At 46.7% G+C, this 14,897-nt stretch overlaps 1 protein-coding gene across 2 annotated transcripts in view; it reads right to left on the bottom strand.

Annotated features, from left to right (window-relative positions):
- Positions 1-14,897, bottom strand: part of LOC139105053 (protein abrupt) — an 85,826-nt gene that overhangs the window by 45,420 nt on the left and 25,509 nt on the right. For both annotated transcript variants that reach the window (XM_070660933.1, XM_070660934.1), the window contains exon 5: positions 14,099-14,832. In XM_070660933.1, the coding sequence (XP_070517034.1) occupies positions 14,099-14,308 (210 nt within the window). In that variant the 5' untranslated portion in view covers positions 14,309-14,832. The remainder of the gene's footprint in view (positions 1-14,098; positions 14,833-14,897) is intronic.

Genomic DNA, 14,897 nt, shown 5'->3' with positions numbered 1-14,897 from the left:
CGAGAAATCGCGCACGTGAGTGTAACGACGACGACATGCACACACGCGCGTTTGCGCCTCTCTTATCTGCTTATCTCGATGTCTGATGTTTCACTGACGCACGTATTAAACTTTCCTCGCATTATCCAACCGATTCGCAGGGTAATAATAATAGCGGTACCGGTATCGATCAAACCTCACACATAGTTACAGACTTCCTGCTTTTTTTTTTTTTTTTTTTTTTCGTTTTTAGCAACGCTGCTGACATCAATTCACGCCGGCAACGACGACGATAAATTAGATTTACAAGATACAGTGACAGATAACGGGATCGATCATTAGATCGCCAACTATCACCGATGATAATCCATCGAAATTTTGTTGACCGAATTAAACGGATTTGTTATCTCTCATCCGTGTCAAGGCAAATATATTGCGCGTACAGATGGGCGTATGTACGCACACCCACACGCGCGCGTATCGCAATTACATTTAATATTGTATCTCGGCATTTCGAAATACTTGCTCGCATCGAAACTGCTATTCGTCGGAGTGAATAACTAGCTGGAAGCAATAAGTAAAGTACTCGTAATATTTTTTTTTTTTCCTCGCGACGCCGGTGCTTCGCAATTATCGCGTGATTAATTACGGATTTATAGAGAATTTATACGTGCAACCCTTTCGCATTAGCGCTTTGAATCATAGACAACGGCATGCTAGCGCCATTATTGTGCAATTATGCCAATCAAGTATCAATGAGCCGTTACGCGTAGCCAACGGCCGTTCACCGCGAGGCCGCTGCGAAATATTTTATTCGCGAGAGATAAAACGGCATAATCGCCGGGCGTCGCGACGCCGTCGGCCTTGCCCGCTATCGATTCGCCGCGGATTTTAGATCGCGCGGGGAAAGAGACGATAAATGCGCGTCTTCTTCAGGCGTCGCCTTTTCCAGACGAGCCGCAGGCAGGAATGCGCGCACGTACTGCGACGCACTTCCGTTGATAAAAATACACGCGGCATAATGCGTCTCGGTACGCGCGTCGACATTTTCGCCTCGTTATACGAGCACTAAAAGAGAACAGGACACCGAAAGGCGAGGCGCGCCCGTCGAAGAAGAGGAACCGTCGCGCAGCCGATGTTCTGCGTAATCCCACGTAATTATGCGCATACACAAAAGATGATACCTCGGCGGCAGGAGGAAATTCACATTAAGCGAGCACTGCCAAGAAAGAGAGAGAGAACAAAAAGAAAACCTCTCTTTACTATAATTTCTTACCTCCGATTGAGAAATCCGCTAACAAATAAGTGGTAAAATGAAATAAATTAAAGCGTGTTACTTTGTCGCCGTTGGAACCCGTGTTCCCTATTCCCTATTTGCGCGGACAATGGTAGATAGAGCTATTTATACGGACGACGGAGATGCCCGCGGTTTGACTATTTCGACGTAACGCGAGGGACATTCTCGTTTCTATTAACGGAGCACGGCGAATCGCGCGCGGTAATGCAGATGATGCGTAATTTCGCAGATACGGCGCGGCGCATAACGCCTCTCTGTACGACGTTGATTTCGCTGCGTCGCGCTCCGCAGAAAAGACCGGGGCGCAAACACAGCACAATTATATACCGGCGATAATTTGCCGGCCGCATGCACGCGCCAGTTAGGCGCGTGACATTAAGCGTAATGCGAGTAGTACGTCCGCGCGCACTAACGTAAAATGAGAATACCGAGCGGAATCGACAGACATCTTTTCCCGCTGCTGAAAATACACTCGCGATTTAATTCAAATAAATAATTAAACGTCCTCCACTAAATACTAAACGCGTGCCTATTGGCGCAATAATAAAATATATTGCTGTAAATATATTAAAAAAAAAATTTCTTTTTTTGAGTTTCGGTGCCGTGAGAGCGCTCAAACTTTCTCCGCCTACGAAAGGAGTTCAATTTTTAACCAGGTCTCCTTCGACCCAATCGATCGTAAACTCATAGCGTTAATTTGCCCGCGGAGGAGGAAACGTTATTACTCCGTCTAACTAGCTCCGACAAGACAAAGTACTTAGCTGCGCGTAAAAGTCCGACGCTCGCGCCGCGCGTCTAGTTTCCTGGCTGCGACGCGCGATTCTCGGGCCGGCATTAGCATTGAATCGGGCGACAAATCAACCTCGAAATCGGGCCGGCGTTGGTTGAATAATGCCCCGGGTATTAAAGATTTTCGAAGGTCTAATAATAAGCCGAGCATAGAACGCGCGTAATGAAAGAACGTCACGGGCTGCGACGGGGGAGGGCAGGGGAGAAAGGTACGTTCTGCCTCTCTTTTATCGACCTTGTCTCTCCCGTGGTCCGCTATTTAGAATTGATACGATACGAGTCATATGATATATTTAGATATGCCGCACTCGAAGCGGATGGGATATTTTAAAAGACGTAGAGGGAGGAAGCGGGCAAATGGCAAGAGGGGTGATCGAGGGAGATGTAAAATGCATCGGAAAGTCAAGGAATACCGGAGCCGCGGCGCGAATTTTATTGTTAGCCCTGTTACCTAGAATCCGCTCGCGCGGATATAATAGCCGGCCGCTTTTATAATCGGGATATCCATTAATAATGCATGGCCCCGGTGTTTCAGCGCTATCTGCGCACGGCATCGAGGCCTGTGAATTTTCTAGTCGAAACAAGTGCCCGGCATTAATACCTCCGCGTATCGGCGCGGCCGGCATTCATAAAGTGCGTTTATTAATTAAACGAGAAATCGTTACGCAGTTATCACGTCGTACAGATATTTCGTATAGGCGTATCGATAAACTATCGGCCGTTCCGTTTAGCAAGGCCTCACCCGTTTCTCCGCGTTGCATTCGGGACGAGAGGAATTATGCTCGGTGCTAATTATCGCGAAAGGGGAACGTCGACTTTTGTGCGTTACCACCTCGGTCGAATAATCTGAACGCGCTTCCGCGTACGTGCAATAAATAATCGCGATCTGTCCACCCACGTTATCGTCCGCTCTCATTAATCTCCGCGGCGCACCGTGCCAGATCCTTAATGCACCGGCGAGCTTTATCGCGGAACACTTCGGGGTCCATGGTTCGCGCCGAAGAGGGATTCCTTCTCCCAAAGTCGCCGATCTATTCGATGCCGGAGATAATTGATAGCTAAGTCCGGCGCGTACTGTTAGGCCCGGCTTATCGCGGCCGGTCGATCTTCGCGCATTTTAAATTCACGGGTGCCCATTTTCGGCAGAACGACGCCTTCGATATACAGCGGGCGGATAAATCACCGTAATGGCCGTGCTCGCAGGCGCGGGTGATCGGCGCCTCGCGGGCACCAGAATCGTGTACCAAGTCCGCGAACGTTCCACGGTGCCCTCCCGCCGGCTGGAAATTACCGATCCGATATGCAAATAGCCGCGGCGACCACTAATGCGCGGTTAACGGTAACGTTATTAACGGATCGTTACACAGCATCCGGCGAGCGCCCGCGCGCGCGCTCGCTCGCGTGCTGATCACTATGGGACGGCCGCGAGAAAATCCGCATGGAATTGCGGAATTTGTCGGCGGGCCTGGCAAAGTTAGAGGCGAGCAAAAAAATATCCGGCGTCTGCGAAATACCGATAGCGACGAATAATTAATAAATTGATGGTAATGAGCAATTAAACGATGCCGCGAATGCGATTTATTATTTACGTGCGACGCAACGAACCGAGTAATACCGCGATATACGCGATGACTCTTTGCGTTGCCGATGCGCGTCGCGATCGGCGATACGCAAGTGAAATGACGGAGCGTGTTTGCGGAAATAGAAAATTTTAACAGGAAATGTTTGCTCGAGCGGTCGAGATAAGCGGACGTCGTCGACGTGAATGAATTCAGAGCGAATATGCTGATGCGGATAGCGATATTGGATGCTTAAAAGGCCATGCGACACTAACCTCGACGTTAAGCGTGCGCAATTTTTCGCGCTGGTAATATATTTAGGTTTCTTGGAATGGACATATTTGCTTCAACTCTGAACTCGAATCACTATCAGTTGACCCGCCACACGTGGCAGCGTAAGATATAAAAAAAACAAATTTGTGTTTTATTTCATTTTATCAATCTAAATTAATAAATCTAGACACTTGGATATTTATTTGATCCGGGAAGATTTTGCGCTGGAAGTAAATCTTTAATCGCGAGCTCGATACGACGCTCGAATATTATATTTAATTCAAATCTCGGCAATTGTTACTAGATATAACGGGATGCTGTTTATTTTAAATGTTAAGCGAGAGCCACATATTTTGTTCGGAGGTCTTGCGAGCTTTCTCAGCGACGCTTATGTGTGTGATTCACCGCGCGCGATTTAAATTCAAGAGGCTGTTTAATTAATAAGTAACTACCAGTCTTGATCAACGATGATTCTGAGAATCACGTTGTGAAATGTGACGAAAGTCGCGGGCAAGTCTTGCCGCATGATTCAGATGAAATCCCTGAAGTCGAAACGCGTCGTCGGAGATTCGCGCAAAACGAGAAAGCGGGGCCGCATTCTTAGGCAGTGACATCGCAAAGTATCTTTGGAAAAAAATTACGGGTCGAATTGAGAAAAAAGGAACTTGCGTTCGTTAGCCGGGTTCGTCAACCCCCCTGATTCAGACAGGATTCTGAAAATTGAGAGCGAGGCGAGCGGCAAAAGGAAGAAACGCGTCAGCGAATCCGCTCGAACTTTCCTGCGGAAAACTGAATCATCGTTATTCGGCGCATCACGTTTTTAATCCTCGGATAAAGTACCTAGTTTCGTTCGAGACAAAAAGATCGTAAGCGAGCCGCGGAAAGGGACGCGATCGTTTAAAACGGAGTCGCGACGCGAGCGGGAGCGCTCCAGCTCGCGCGGAGATTTTTAAAAATATTCCTCCAAGTCTGATCATGGTGCTCCCAAGCCCGGCGGCTGCCAGCTCGCGTCTTTAATTCCGCCTGAATGTCATCACGGGCGAGCGGTCAAATTCTTGAATTACATCGTAACATATATAGCGCGCGATGTGAGCGCGCGTACACGACCAGGGGGGGCGACGGGGGGAGGTTAGCTTTCGGCGTTCTTCTCCGTTCTTCAGATCCCGGCGCGACTCATGCTTGGTACGCTTCCCTTTTTTTTTCTTCTTTCTTTTTTCTTTTTTTTTTCTTTTTCTCTTCTCCTTCCTCCTCCGCCACTTCGCCCCGCTCCCTTCGGCGCGATGGCACTTGACGGAGGAGCGAGGAGAACGGACGAGGATGCGGGAGGAGACGCAACGCGGAGAAATTTATTACGGCGCGCGCGGCCGCGGTGGCCGATCTTATTTTAAGACCCGCCGCGCTCGCGTCTCGCCCATGGTGCCTCGCGTATGTGCTCGGGTACTTATGGCGACGATCCGGTGGGACGGATGGCGTTATGGTCGACAGATGTACTACGTCCGCCTAAATTCGACGCCGCCCTCGATCGGCAGCCCGTAACGGGAGCAAAACTCTGCTCGCGGCCGCGTGCGAAAGTATTTCGCTCTTGCGAACGAAAGCGAAAACGATAAACGCCGCGTACTCGGGTATTCATTCATAAGTGTAACGCGCCACGGGGCCGTCGTTAAGGCAAATCCCTAGGCCGTAAAGGTGGAAATATCCGGCTTCGGGAAATCAATTATTCTTCGTTAGCGCGCTTCTCTAATCTAACTTAAAAGGGTGCGCTCTATTCCGTCTATCGTGTTCCTTTCGGACCGTCCATGTGCGCCGTATCACGTCGAGGAAATGAGCGTACGTAAATGTTATGGCAAACGTCTGCTGCGTTTCGACAGCGACTTAATTACGCTTTTTATGGCTCGGGGAGAAATAATTATTTTACGGCAAACGCGCCTCGTGATATTTCCACGTGGCTCGTACGGGACCACTCTCGGAGATTGGCCTCAAATAAAACGTAGGCGGCGAATTGTTGTGTAATTTGCGATGGGCACGATTAGTTCGTAAAGCCGTATTCATTATCGTGCCATACGATAATTTGATAGAATAAAACAATAGTTGTATTATTGTTAACGTTGCGCGGGCACCGACGGCCCGCATCCCTCCGCATAATAATTAGCGCGCGGCCGATTAGCTGCATTCTAGATTTTTAGTAATTAATGATATATATGTGCACACTTAATTAATACGCAATAAGTTAATTTGGGAATAAATAGGGATATTTGATGACTTCGGATTATTACCGGATGCGAAGTCACGGGCGTAAATACGGCGATAACGCGCCGATGATGAATAAATTCAAAGTCTATAGACGTAATAAAAGAAAAATAAGGGTTCGTCAAACGTTACAAATAATTTCCAGAAATTAATTGTCAAACGTATAAACGGGAATAAAATAAAAAATAAAAAAAAAATTAAACTAAATTAAATTTAAAAAAGTGAAAAATAATTTTTATCAATTATATTTGCGAATATATATACATAGGTACGCATTTCGCTTTTTTTTTTTTTCTCGCGTACGCCTTCCCGCCGCCATTACCGCCGGCGATTTATCGATTCGTAAAAACGGCCACGAATCATTTGAATTCTATATAAAAGAGATACATATATCTGTCGCCCAAGGCGTCGTCGTGTAAATCCCCGCGGGGCCGGGCCACTCGTAACCGTTATTGCCCGGTCAAATATAGCTCCAGCGCGCCGATATCTACGCCCAACAACGAGTCTTGAAACATTTATCCAGTGCGTTCGAAATAGTCTCGTTCGTCGCGTATTATTCTTGGAATCGGGCTGGACGCGCGCTAATGTCGAGTGCCGCCTAATCAAAGCCCCATTCTTCCGCCTCCCGGCGCGTCACGTCGCCGTTTACGATTACATGCGTCATGCTCAGCACGCCTACGTGCACACGCTGATCGGTGGCGATCGCGCAACTAGACTCTCGCCCGCGATGCGTTGCGCTGAACGTTATTGCGTTCTCCCGACGACCGACAGACGCCACGAGAGCGATCGTAAGAGAGAAAGAGCCGCGGATTCAAGAAGCTTCGTGGATTCTTCCGTTTTATTTTTCCGCGGTGAGATTAATCGGAAAATCGGCGGAGAACTCTCTCGCGCAATTATTTCCAGCGGTCGCCATCTGTCGCGGCGGCTCGGGTAGAAGAAAGAAAAAAAGAAGAAAAAAAAAGCAGCTTTACTCCTTATTACGATCAATTCCCGAGCTATCGCTGGCACCACTCTCACGGCACGTTTTCCCCTCCATTAGCGGTGAATTACAGTGTTTATAAGCGCCGTACTTAACGGCGGAGCGCGAGGCAGAAGGAGCCTCCTTCTCTCGCCGATGAGTAACGTACGGAATGACGCAGTCGTTTAAGTCTGCATTAGGCACCCCTCGCGCGCACGTGTGACGCCGATCACACTCCCGGGTTGAAACGTGCGCGCTCTAGATCACCGCGGATCGGCGGCGGCGGCGGGGGGAACAGGGGGGTACGGAGTGATTAAAGCGACCGAAAACGTTATTTCGGGGAAGACTTAGTACCGAGCGAGACGAGACTTTCATTGCCTTTTACGCCGCGGTTGTTCTGATTACTTGCTCACCGCCTAATCACCCGTCGTATTTCGCAAATTGAATTTACAGATCTCGCGCGCGGAAGACCACGCGGGTTGGAGAACGCGGTACGTTCGCCGCTCCTTCGGCGGCTGTAAAATTCTCGAAAGTCAATAATTTCCTGCCCCAGCTATTCGCGAGTTGAATTATTAAGTATTTCATGAAAATTTCACGGCTAACTGGAGCCTCGTTCGCGTAAGCTCGAGTCAGTCATCCAGCCTGCCCGCAAATCGATGGCGTCTCCGAAGCTGATCGGGATCTCGGCGCGCAAGGCTCCCCGACTAGAAATAGACGGCTAGGCGTTAAGATTCTCGCTACACGGCCGCGTCACGCGCAGCCGGAAACACAAACCCGCCGCGCGTCTCGTATATTTCCAGTCGCGCGCGCGTGGACCAGCGAGGAACGACGGCGCGCATCGATGATAAATTTAAATGCGACCGGTCTCGCAGAAGAGAGAAAGAGAGCCGAGCAGAGCGGAATACGCATGCACGCACGCACGCACGCACGCGGTGTCTGCCCTACGGACGGCCTTTAAATATAGAATATGGAGCACCTTGCCCGCCGCGCGATGGGGGATTGTGCAAGCGTGATTTTCTCTATTCTGCACTCGGCACGCGTTGTTTCTAGTATTTCCCGCGACGCACGCTCTCTTCTCTTTGTGTATCCCCCGCGCCCCGTCGCTTTCAACCCTCCGTGCACTCGTCGCGACTTATTTCTGGCCGCACTTACGCTCCCCCTCATCTCCGCCAACTAATGACGAACGGCCGTCCTCCGAGAGCGAATGTCCCATTGAAACACACGGCGGGCGAATAAGCAGATCGACGGATCTCTTGATCATCACGCTGCTAAATCAGTCCTAAAATTTCACGCAGCCCGCGTACGAGGAATCGAAGATAAAAATCACTCCTCGTTCAAGCATCGATCGTCCCATTATCCCTTTCCACTCGTGGTTTATCATTACGCTCCCTCCATCTCCAGCTGCCGCGCGGTTTCCACGCGTACTCCACGGACGTGCTTTTATTAATTACAACTAAAGGAGCAAAATAAAGAAAAAAAAAAGAAAAAAAAAAACGTCGGGACGAGATAACAAGATTATTCTTCGATCGAAGTGAAAACACGTTTGAAAATAATCCCGATCGCGCTTGAGTAAAAATAAATGAATACTGTAACTTGCACTTGTACTATCGAAGCCAACAGCGGGGAGAGCAAAGAGAAAAGAGCACCGCGCGACTTTCTTTCCGGTGTCGGCGGAACACGCGGAGAGAAATCATCAGTCACCGCGAGGTGGAAAAGTTCGCCACCCGAGGCTGTCCAAGATCATCGTGACTTCCGTTCAAAGGATGATGGGTAGTTACCCGGCGAAATCTCGCTAACAGGCGGACAAGAATAGGATTGTAGGCCGTATTAACAAGCCGCGAGAGAGCGAGAGGACTATCGATTACCCGCGGCCAGGAATCTTCTGACATTTCCGTTATCTCTCGCGAGATAAGATCGAGCTCGCGTTAATTGACTCGCGGGCGAAACGTTTCAATGTTACCCGAAGACTCCGAACATAATCGAGCCGGATCGGCGCGGGTAAAATACGCTTCGGCCGAACGCTAACGGTTCCCCGACGGCTTCAAGAAGCTGCGAAAACTCGTTAAGCCTGTTTCCACGACACTTCGATATTAATCCGCCGATCAACGTCTAACAAAGCGGAGTCGCGCCTTTCAGGGGCCGTCACGGCGCTAGATAACTCCGTTAACGTTCCATTAATATCCGCGGGCGGCGATGACCGGTCGAAGGAAATGAAGCACTTTGTGCCGGGCGCAGAAATTAACATGACTCCGCGCCGCGTTCCCTCGGCTTCGCGCGTAAATGTCAGTTGATCTAGTCCGCGCTTTAATCATCTGATTTGCTCTCCGTTACTTTTCACTCGGACCGCCGGGGTCCCGGGGTACAGTTACGATTTAATTAACAGATTAGAGCCGCCGGTGTCACTCCGCCGACCCCGCGGACAAAGTCGCGCCCGCTCCGGCGCGCGTTTTTCAAACGCGAGCTGCTCGCTCGCGAAAGTCACCCGCGCCGTTCGGTATTTATAGAATCCGCGAAATCGCGGGCGTTACGTCGCGTCTCGTCCCGGTATCCTCGCGGAGATTTATCCCCCGTCGGTGAATTTATTTCGCGAAAATAAATCGACACCGTGGCGAGGAACATCCCATTCGACACGATCGATCCCGCTGTCGCGATTTACGGAATCGACTGCTCGCGAGCAAGGCGACACGTATGCCGGGGAGGCATTTGTTATCGTCGGGGCACGCTATATACAATCGCCATTTCGTATTTTGGCAAATATCGTTGCGGGCCCGGTTCGATAACCGGGGCGATTCGTCATGGACTTCTGGCCGATAGTCAAATGAACGAGTCCGCCGTAAATCGACGCGACGATGTATCGGCGAATAAATCATACGCCGTTCAGGTGCGCCTCTATCAGGGCTTTCGTTATCATTCCGCATCTCGGCGCTAAATCAAATCGGAAAATATTTTCGGAAGAACGGAATCACGCGCGGGGCGTGACCGGGAGCTTATCGGGCCGCGTTGTATTTGCCGAGCAAATGGCGGGCTGATTAACGCGATAATTAATACGGGAAATAAAATGGAAACGATATAATAAAGTGTCCGGCGGTGAATTTATCCCGGGGAAAACAGCCGCGCGGGGAGAAACGCCTCGTCGTTATGGCGCAATAAGCACGCGATTTTCACCGGGCAGAATCGACGCTCTTCGCGGAAACGTCTCGTAATTTTTTCTTTTTTTTTTTTTTTATTTTTATCGCTGGTCACGACACTCTCCCGAATTTCTCGCGCACACACGGGAGTACCTCTTTATAGCCGCCGGCCGTTGATTACGCCTGCGTTCGAGGTCGTATCGACCATAAGCGTTATACACGGCGCTGTTTATACGCCAACAATAAGTAGGCGATCGTCGAAACCAATACGGAGGCCTACGTCATCGCGCAAGTGGGCAAACAAAAAGCGGGTAACGCGGTGGAGCGTCTGCTGTTAATGCCAGCGTAATGGTAACTCCTTTTACCGTTTGTAAGAACTGTTAATACCGATCGGCTCTCTTTCTCGCTTCTTCTTTCTTTCTTTTTTTTTTCTTCTCCTATCAATTTCTCTCTCTTCGTCTCTATCTACTTCTCTCTTTCCTCTTCTCTCCTTTTCCTATCTATCGTTACAACGTAGCCGGTTGGCCTTAATGTAATTGTGTCCGGAGGTTCAAGCGATACGGCATAAAATCCTGCGCCATCGTGTCGTGTGTCCACGTAGCCGGCGTGTGACGTAAGCGCTGCTCGGCCAACGTGTAAGCTTTATTAACTCGCCTCGAGTACTGCCCGACACTTAAAATCAATTAGTGGTACGCGTCAATTAGAAAGTCGGCCGCTTCATTCCGAGTCATTCTTCGGCCGGCCGTTCTCGACGCGGAATAATACTCGAGAATGATGAAATCCGATAGGAATATTAAATACCATCGTTTTAGGAGAAGCGTCGGATACCGCCGGCATTTTCTCACGCGAGCGTAACGTCGTATCCTCATTGGAATGTCAATGAACTAATTATTTAATATCGTCCCGTGATCCGTCAATATATTTAACAAACCCTAACAGATGATTATCCGCCGAAACTTTGCTATCTGCGGGTCTAATAAAATCAAATTAATCATTAACGCGGTGACGAAGAAAGTTGTCAAGCTTCTGTTAGATTTTTATCATTTTGCTGATCAGGAAAAAAAAAACTTTTTTTAAAAAAAAAAGAAAAAGGTCTATCTGTATAGGGACGATTCAGAACGCCTCGAAAAGACGACGACAAGGACCAATGAAAAGCGAGTGCATACTGAGAAAACAGGTTCTCGGAGAAAATATACCGACAACGGGCTGTCGACAACGTTGCGACGATATGTCGAAATGATCGATTGTGTCTCGCGCGTTTAGAAAGGGGAGGGTTTCTGTTGACGATGACTCGAGCATCGCGTTATTATGCAAATCAAACCGGAAGTCCTTTGTGAACGAGCGTCGCGCACGAGAATATGGTCCTGTCCTCGACAATTCGAGGATGCATCGCCGCGATAAGATTGCGAATCGACGCACAAAACGCATCGCGACAGATTTCCACGAAATATATATCGCTGGCGCGGACCTTTCGAGACATTTAAATAATATTTATTAGCGGATATTTATGACGGAAAATCCCGTGACACAGAGAGACACGGAGTTATCAAATTATATCGCATAATGCTGTTTTATCTCGACAATTATATTTAATTGTGATAATTGCGTTATTCTCTCCGCGCGATATTATTTTCATTTTTGCCCTTTTGATGTCACGGTTTGTCAGGGAAAATCTAATAATTAGCATTGCATAAATATTAATTATTGTTTCTTTCATAATTCAATACCGCATTGCAGTTATTTATATATATATATACATTTTTTTTTTTTTTTTTTTTTTTCGAAATCCACTTTGCTTTGAGAGGACGACGGAGGATGCAATCGCTCTTGATCATTTTACGATGATTTGTAACGTCCGGGATTTATGAGGCAATAACCGGCCCAATTGCCGCGTGTCTCTGTCCGCGAATCAATTAGAGTGTATAATTACTATCAGAGTTATTATAATTTTGCGACTGCGCGAAATAAGACTGGCGTTAATTTCATCTACTTACGTGCTCTATCGGAAACGAAATAATCCGCTTCATTAAAGGCGATTCGGGAGAAATAGAGCGGCTAAAAATATAGCCTCGTAATTGTTAATAGGAAATGTTTTCTGGGGTATTCTAATTTCGCGGGAAACGCTGGAATGCATATCGCAAACTCGAGATACGTCAATCAAAGGATGAAGAAAATAAAGTATTGATTTTCAAAAGCGCATCGAGAGAGACATCAGTTTCCATGCGACGTCTTTTAAACTCATATATGTGTAAAAGGCATTTTTAAAGAAGGTTCTATAATTACGTTGTTTAAGCCTTCTTGTTCTAAAATTATTAATGACAGTTCTTCAATTTTAAACATTTCGATGAACTGATTTAGATTTACAAATATTCGGTGGTATATTATAAATACAAAATTATTTATAATTGCAGCTAAATGCATTAATAACACAGTTATTGAATTTATGGCTTCCGGCAGTGTATTGCAATTACGATAGTATTACGATGAGAAGTGTTATGTTACATGTTATCTTTTTTTTTCTTTCTTTTTCTTTTTTTTTTTTACCGAGACATAAAGATAGAAAACCATGACTGGCAAATTTTTCTTAAAATACAGTATCTTCCATTCATTTAGATATTGTTAGCCATAATTAAAAAAAAATGTTTTGCAAAGGAATATAATATTAATTAATACGTACGACATAGGAAACTATATTTAAATTAAAAAAATGTATTCTTTTGTCTTTGCTACTTCAAGTGACTCGAGCTTTTTATTTTCGGTACGTTTTTTTTTATAAGTAGCAATAACTCATAAATTTTCGGTCTTACTCGTGAGAAACTTTATTATAGAAAGCTAAACCGCCAAGTTAAGACTCACACCAGCATTAAAACTCACACTGACTACGTCCATTAACGATCTAAGATTAGCGGCCGATCTGGAGGTAGAAATTATTACTGGAGCGGCTAAAATTAATGATACAGCTCCAAATTCTGTATGACGTATTCATAGTCATGAATAAATATCGCATCAAATATCATTTAAGTTTGACGCCTGCATTTTGATAAATACATTCAAATAATGTAATATTTTTTTCTATTATTTTTAACTTTATATAAAAATACTATTTCTGTAAAGCGTACAAAAATTGAGTTCTGAGAAATTAAACCAATATCGATTAAGCTATATTTATTAGTAAATTTGGTAATTATTCACTTATTATAGCTATTAAAGATTATATATTTGAATTATATAAATTATAACCAAAATTAAAAGTGTAGATACAGATTGTAGATCTCGTAGAATTAAATCTAAAAATAATAATTTTGATACATAGAGAAAAAAAATAAGAGGCTCAATTTGCGATTATCAGCTATTTCGTTGTACCTTCGCAGTGTTAGCATTTCCACACATTGTGTCATACGCGACCCTGACTCGACTTTTCTACTTTACGATCGAGTTACACATCGTTCGCACACCTAGTGACTACTAAATTACATTTCTCGACTTCACGATTTAATAATGTATTGCTACCAAATTAAATAAATTTAACATTTTTCTGCTATGACCGAGATGCTTCTTTAAGTCAAAATAATATTGTTTCTCATAATTCATTTGTATTTCAATAACTCTAATTTTAATAGAAAGTAAAACCGTATACTCAAAATTTTTTCGCAGCGTATTATTTCGCGTACTCAATCTTAAAAGCCAGTCACGCTAAATATCAAAAATGACAAAAGAATACATTTCTTCTCGTCATTAACGCGCCAAAGAATAGTAATAATCTTTGATCCTCTCGTTCCACGACTTGACGAATAACATAACAATCTTCATCGACTGCCAGCTTTCGGGAGAATTCGAGAAAGAGAATAAGAAAAAAAAAAGCACTGACCTTGAGCAGGTTTCGGAAGTAAGGACTGCATGCCGAAAGAACGATTTTGTGCGCGGTGAAGCTGCAGCTGTCGCAGGCAAGCGTGACGTCGACGAAGTCTTCCACGTCCCTCAGCTGGCGTACGGAGCTGAGGATGCTCGATTGGAAGTCGTTCCATCTGAGAGAGTATTGCTGCTCCCCGCCAGTCGATGAGGACGAAGAAGCCGCCATGGCGTCCGTCCCCTTGAGGCTCACGACCCGCGGTGCTATCGTGCTCACGCTCGTCGTCACTCTGGGCACCACTTCACGTTCACCAGTCCCTCTCACAAGTTCGCACTCGAGCTTCCGCTTCTCTGTCTCTTCCGCGGAGGTCCCTCGGTTTAATTGCTCCCGAGTGCGCGCCGAGATTAAGTCGCGGCGGACCGACCTACCGGCTCAGAATCACGAGCAGATCGCCACACGCATCGCCTTGGTGCCTCTGCGCGCGACGCGTCGTCATAAACGCGAGCCAGCAAACGAGAACTAAGCGCCCAAATAAAAGCAGATACAGGGGAAACTTCGGGTACACGTTAAAGAATTTCATAGTACTTGAGTCATAATAGATGTGGCATCTGGAAGCGCGCGGCGAAACATCGGACAGAGGCCGCTAAGCTGATATCGCCGGGCGTAATCGGCGTGCGACGCTATTGTTACCTCGTCGGCGCACGATCGGCGTCTTCGATTGTTTTTCAAAGCGCAAGGCGATCTCTCGTCACCTACAAGGAAACAAATACCGGCTATATATGCGTGCAACACAGAGCAAGTAAATACATTTCGACCG

This window comes from Cardiocondyla obscurior, linkage group LG08 (genome assembly GCF_019399895.1).
Source record: "Cardiocondyla obscurior isolate alpha-2009 linkage group LG08, Cobs3.1, whole genome shotgun sequence".
NCBI classification, from domain to species: Eukaryota; Metazoa; Arthropoda; class Insecta; order Hymenoptera; family Formicidae; genus Cardiocondyla; species Cardiocondyla obscurior.
Note: the sequence above shows the minus strand (reverse complement) of the source record. Positions and strands in the feature narration are given on the sequence as shown.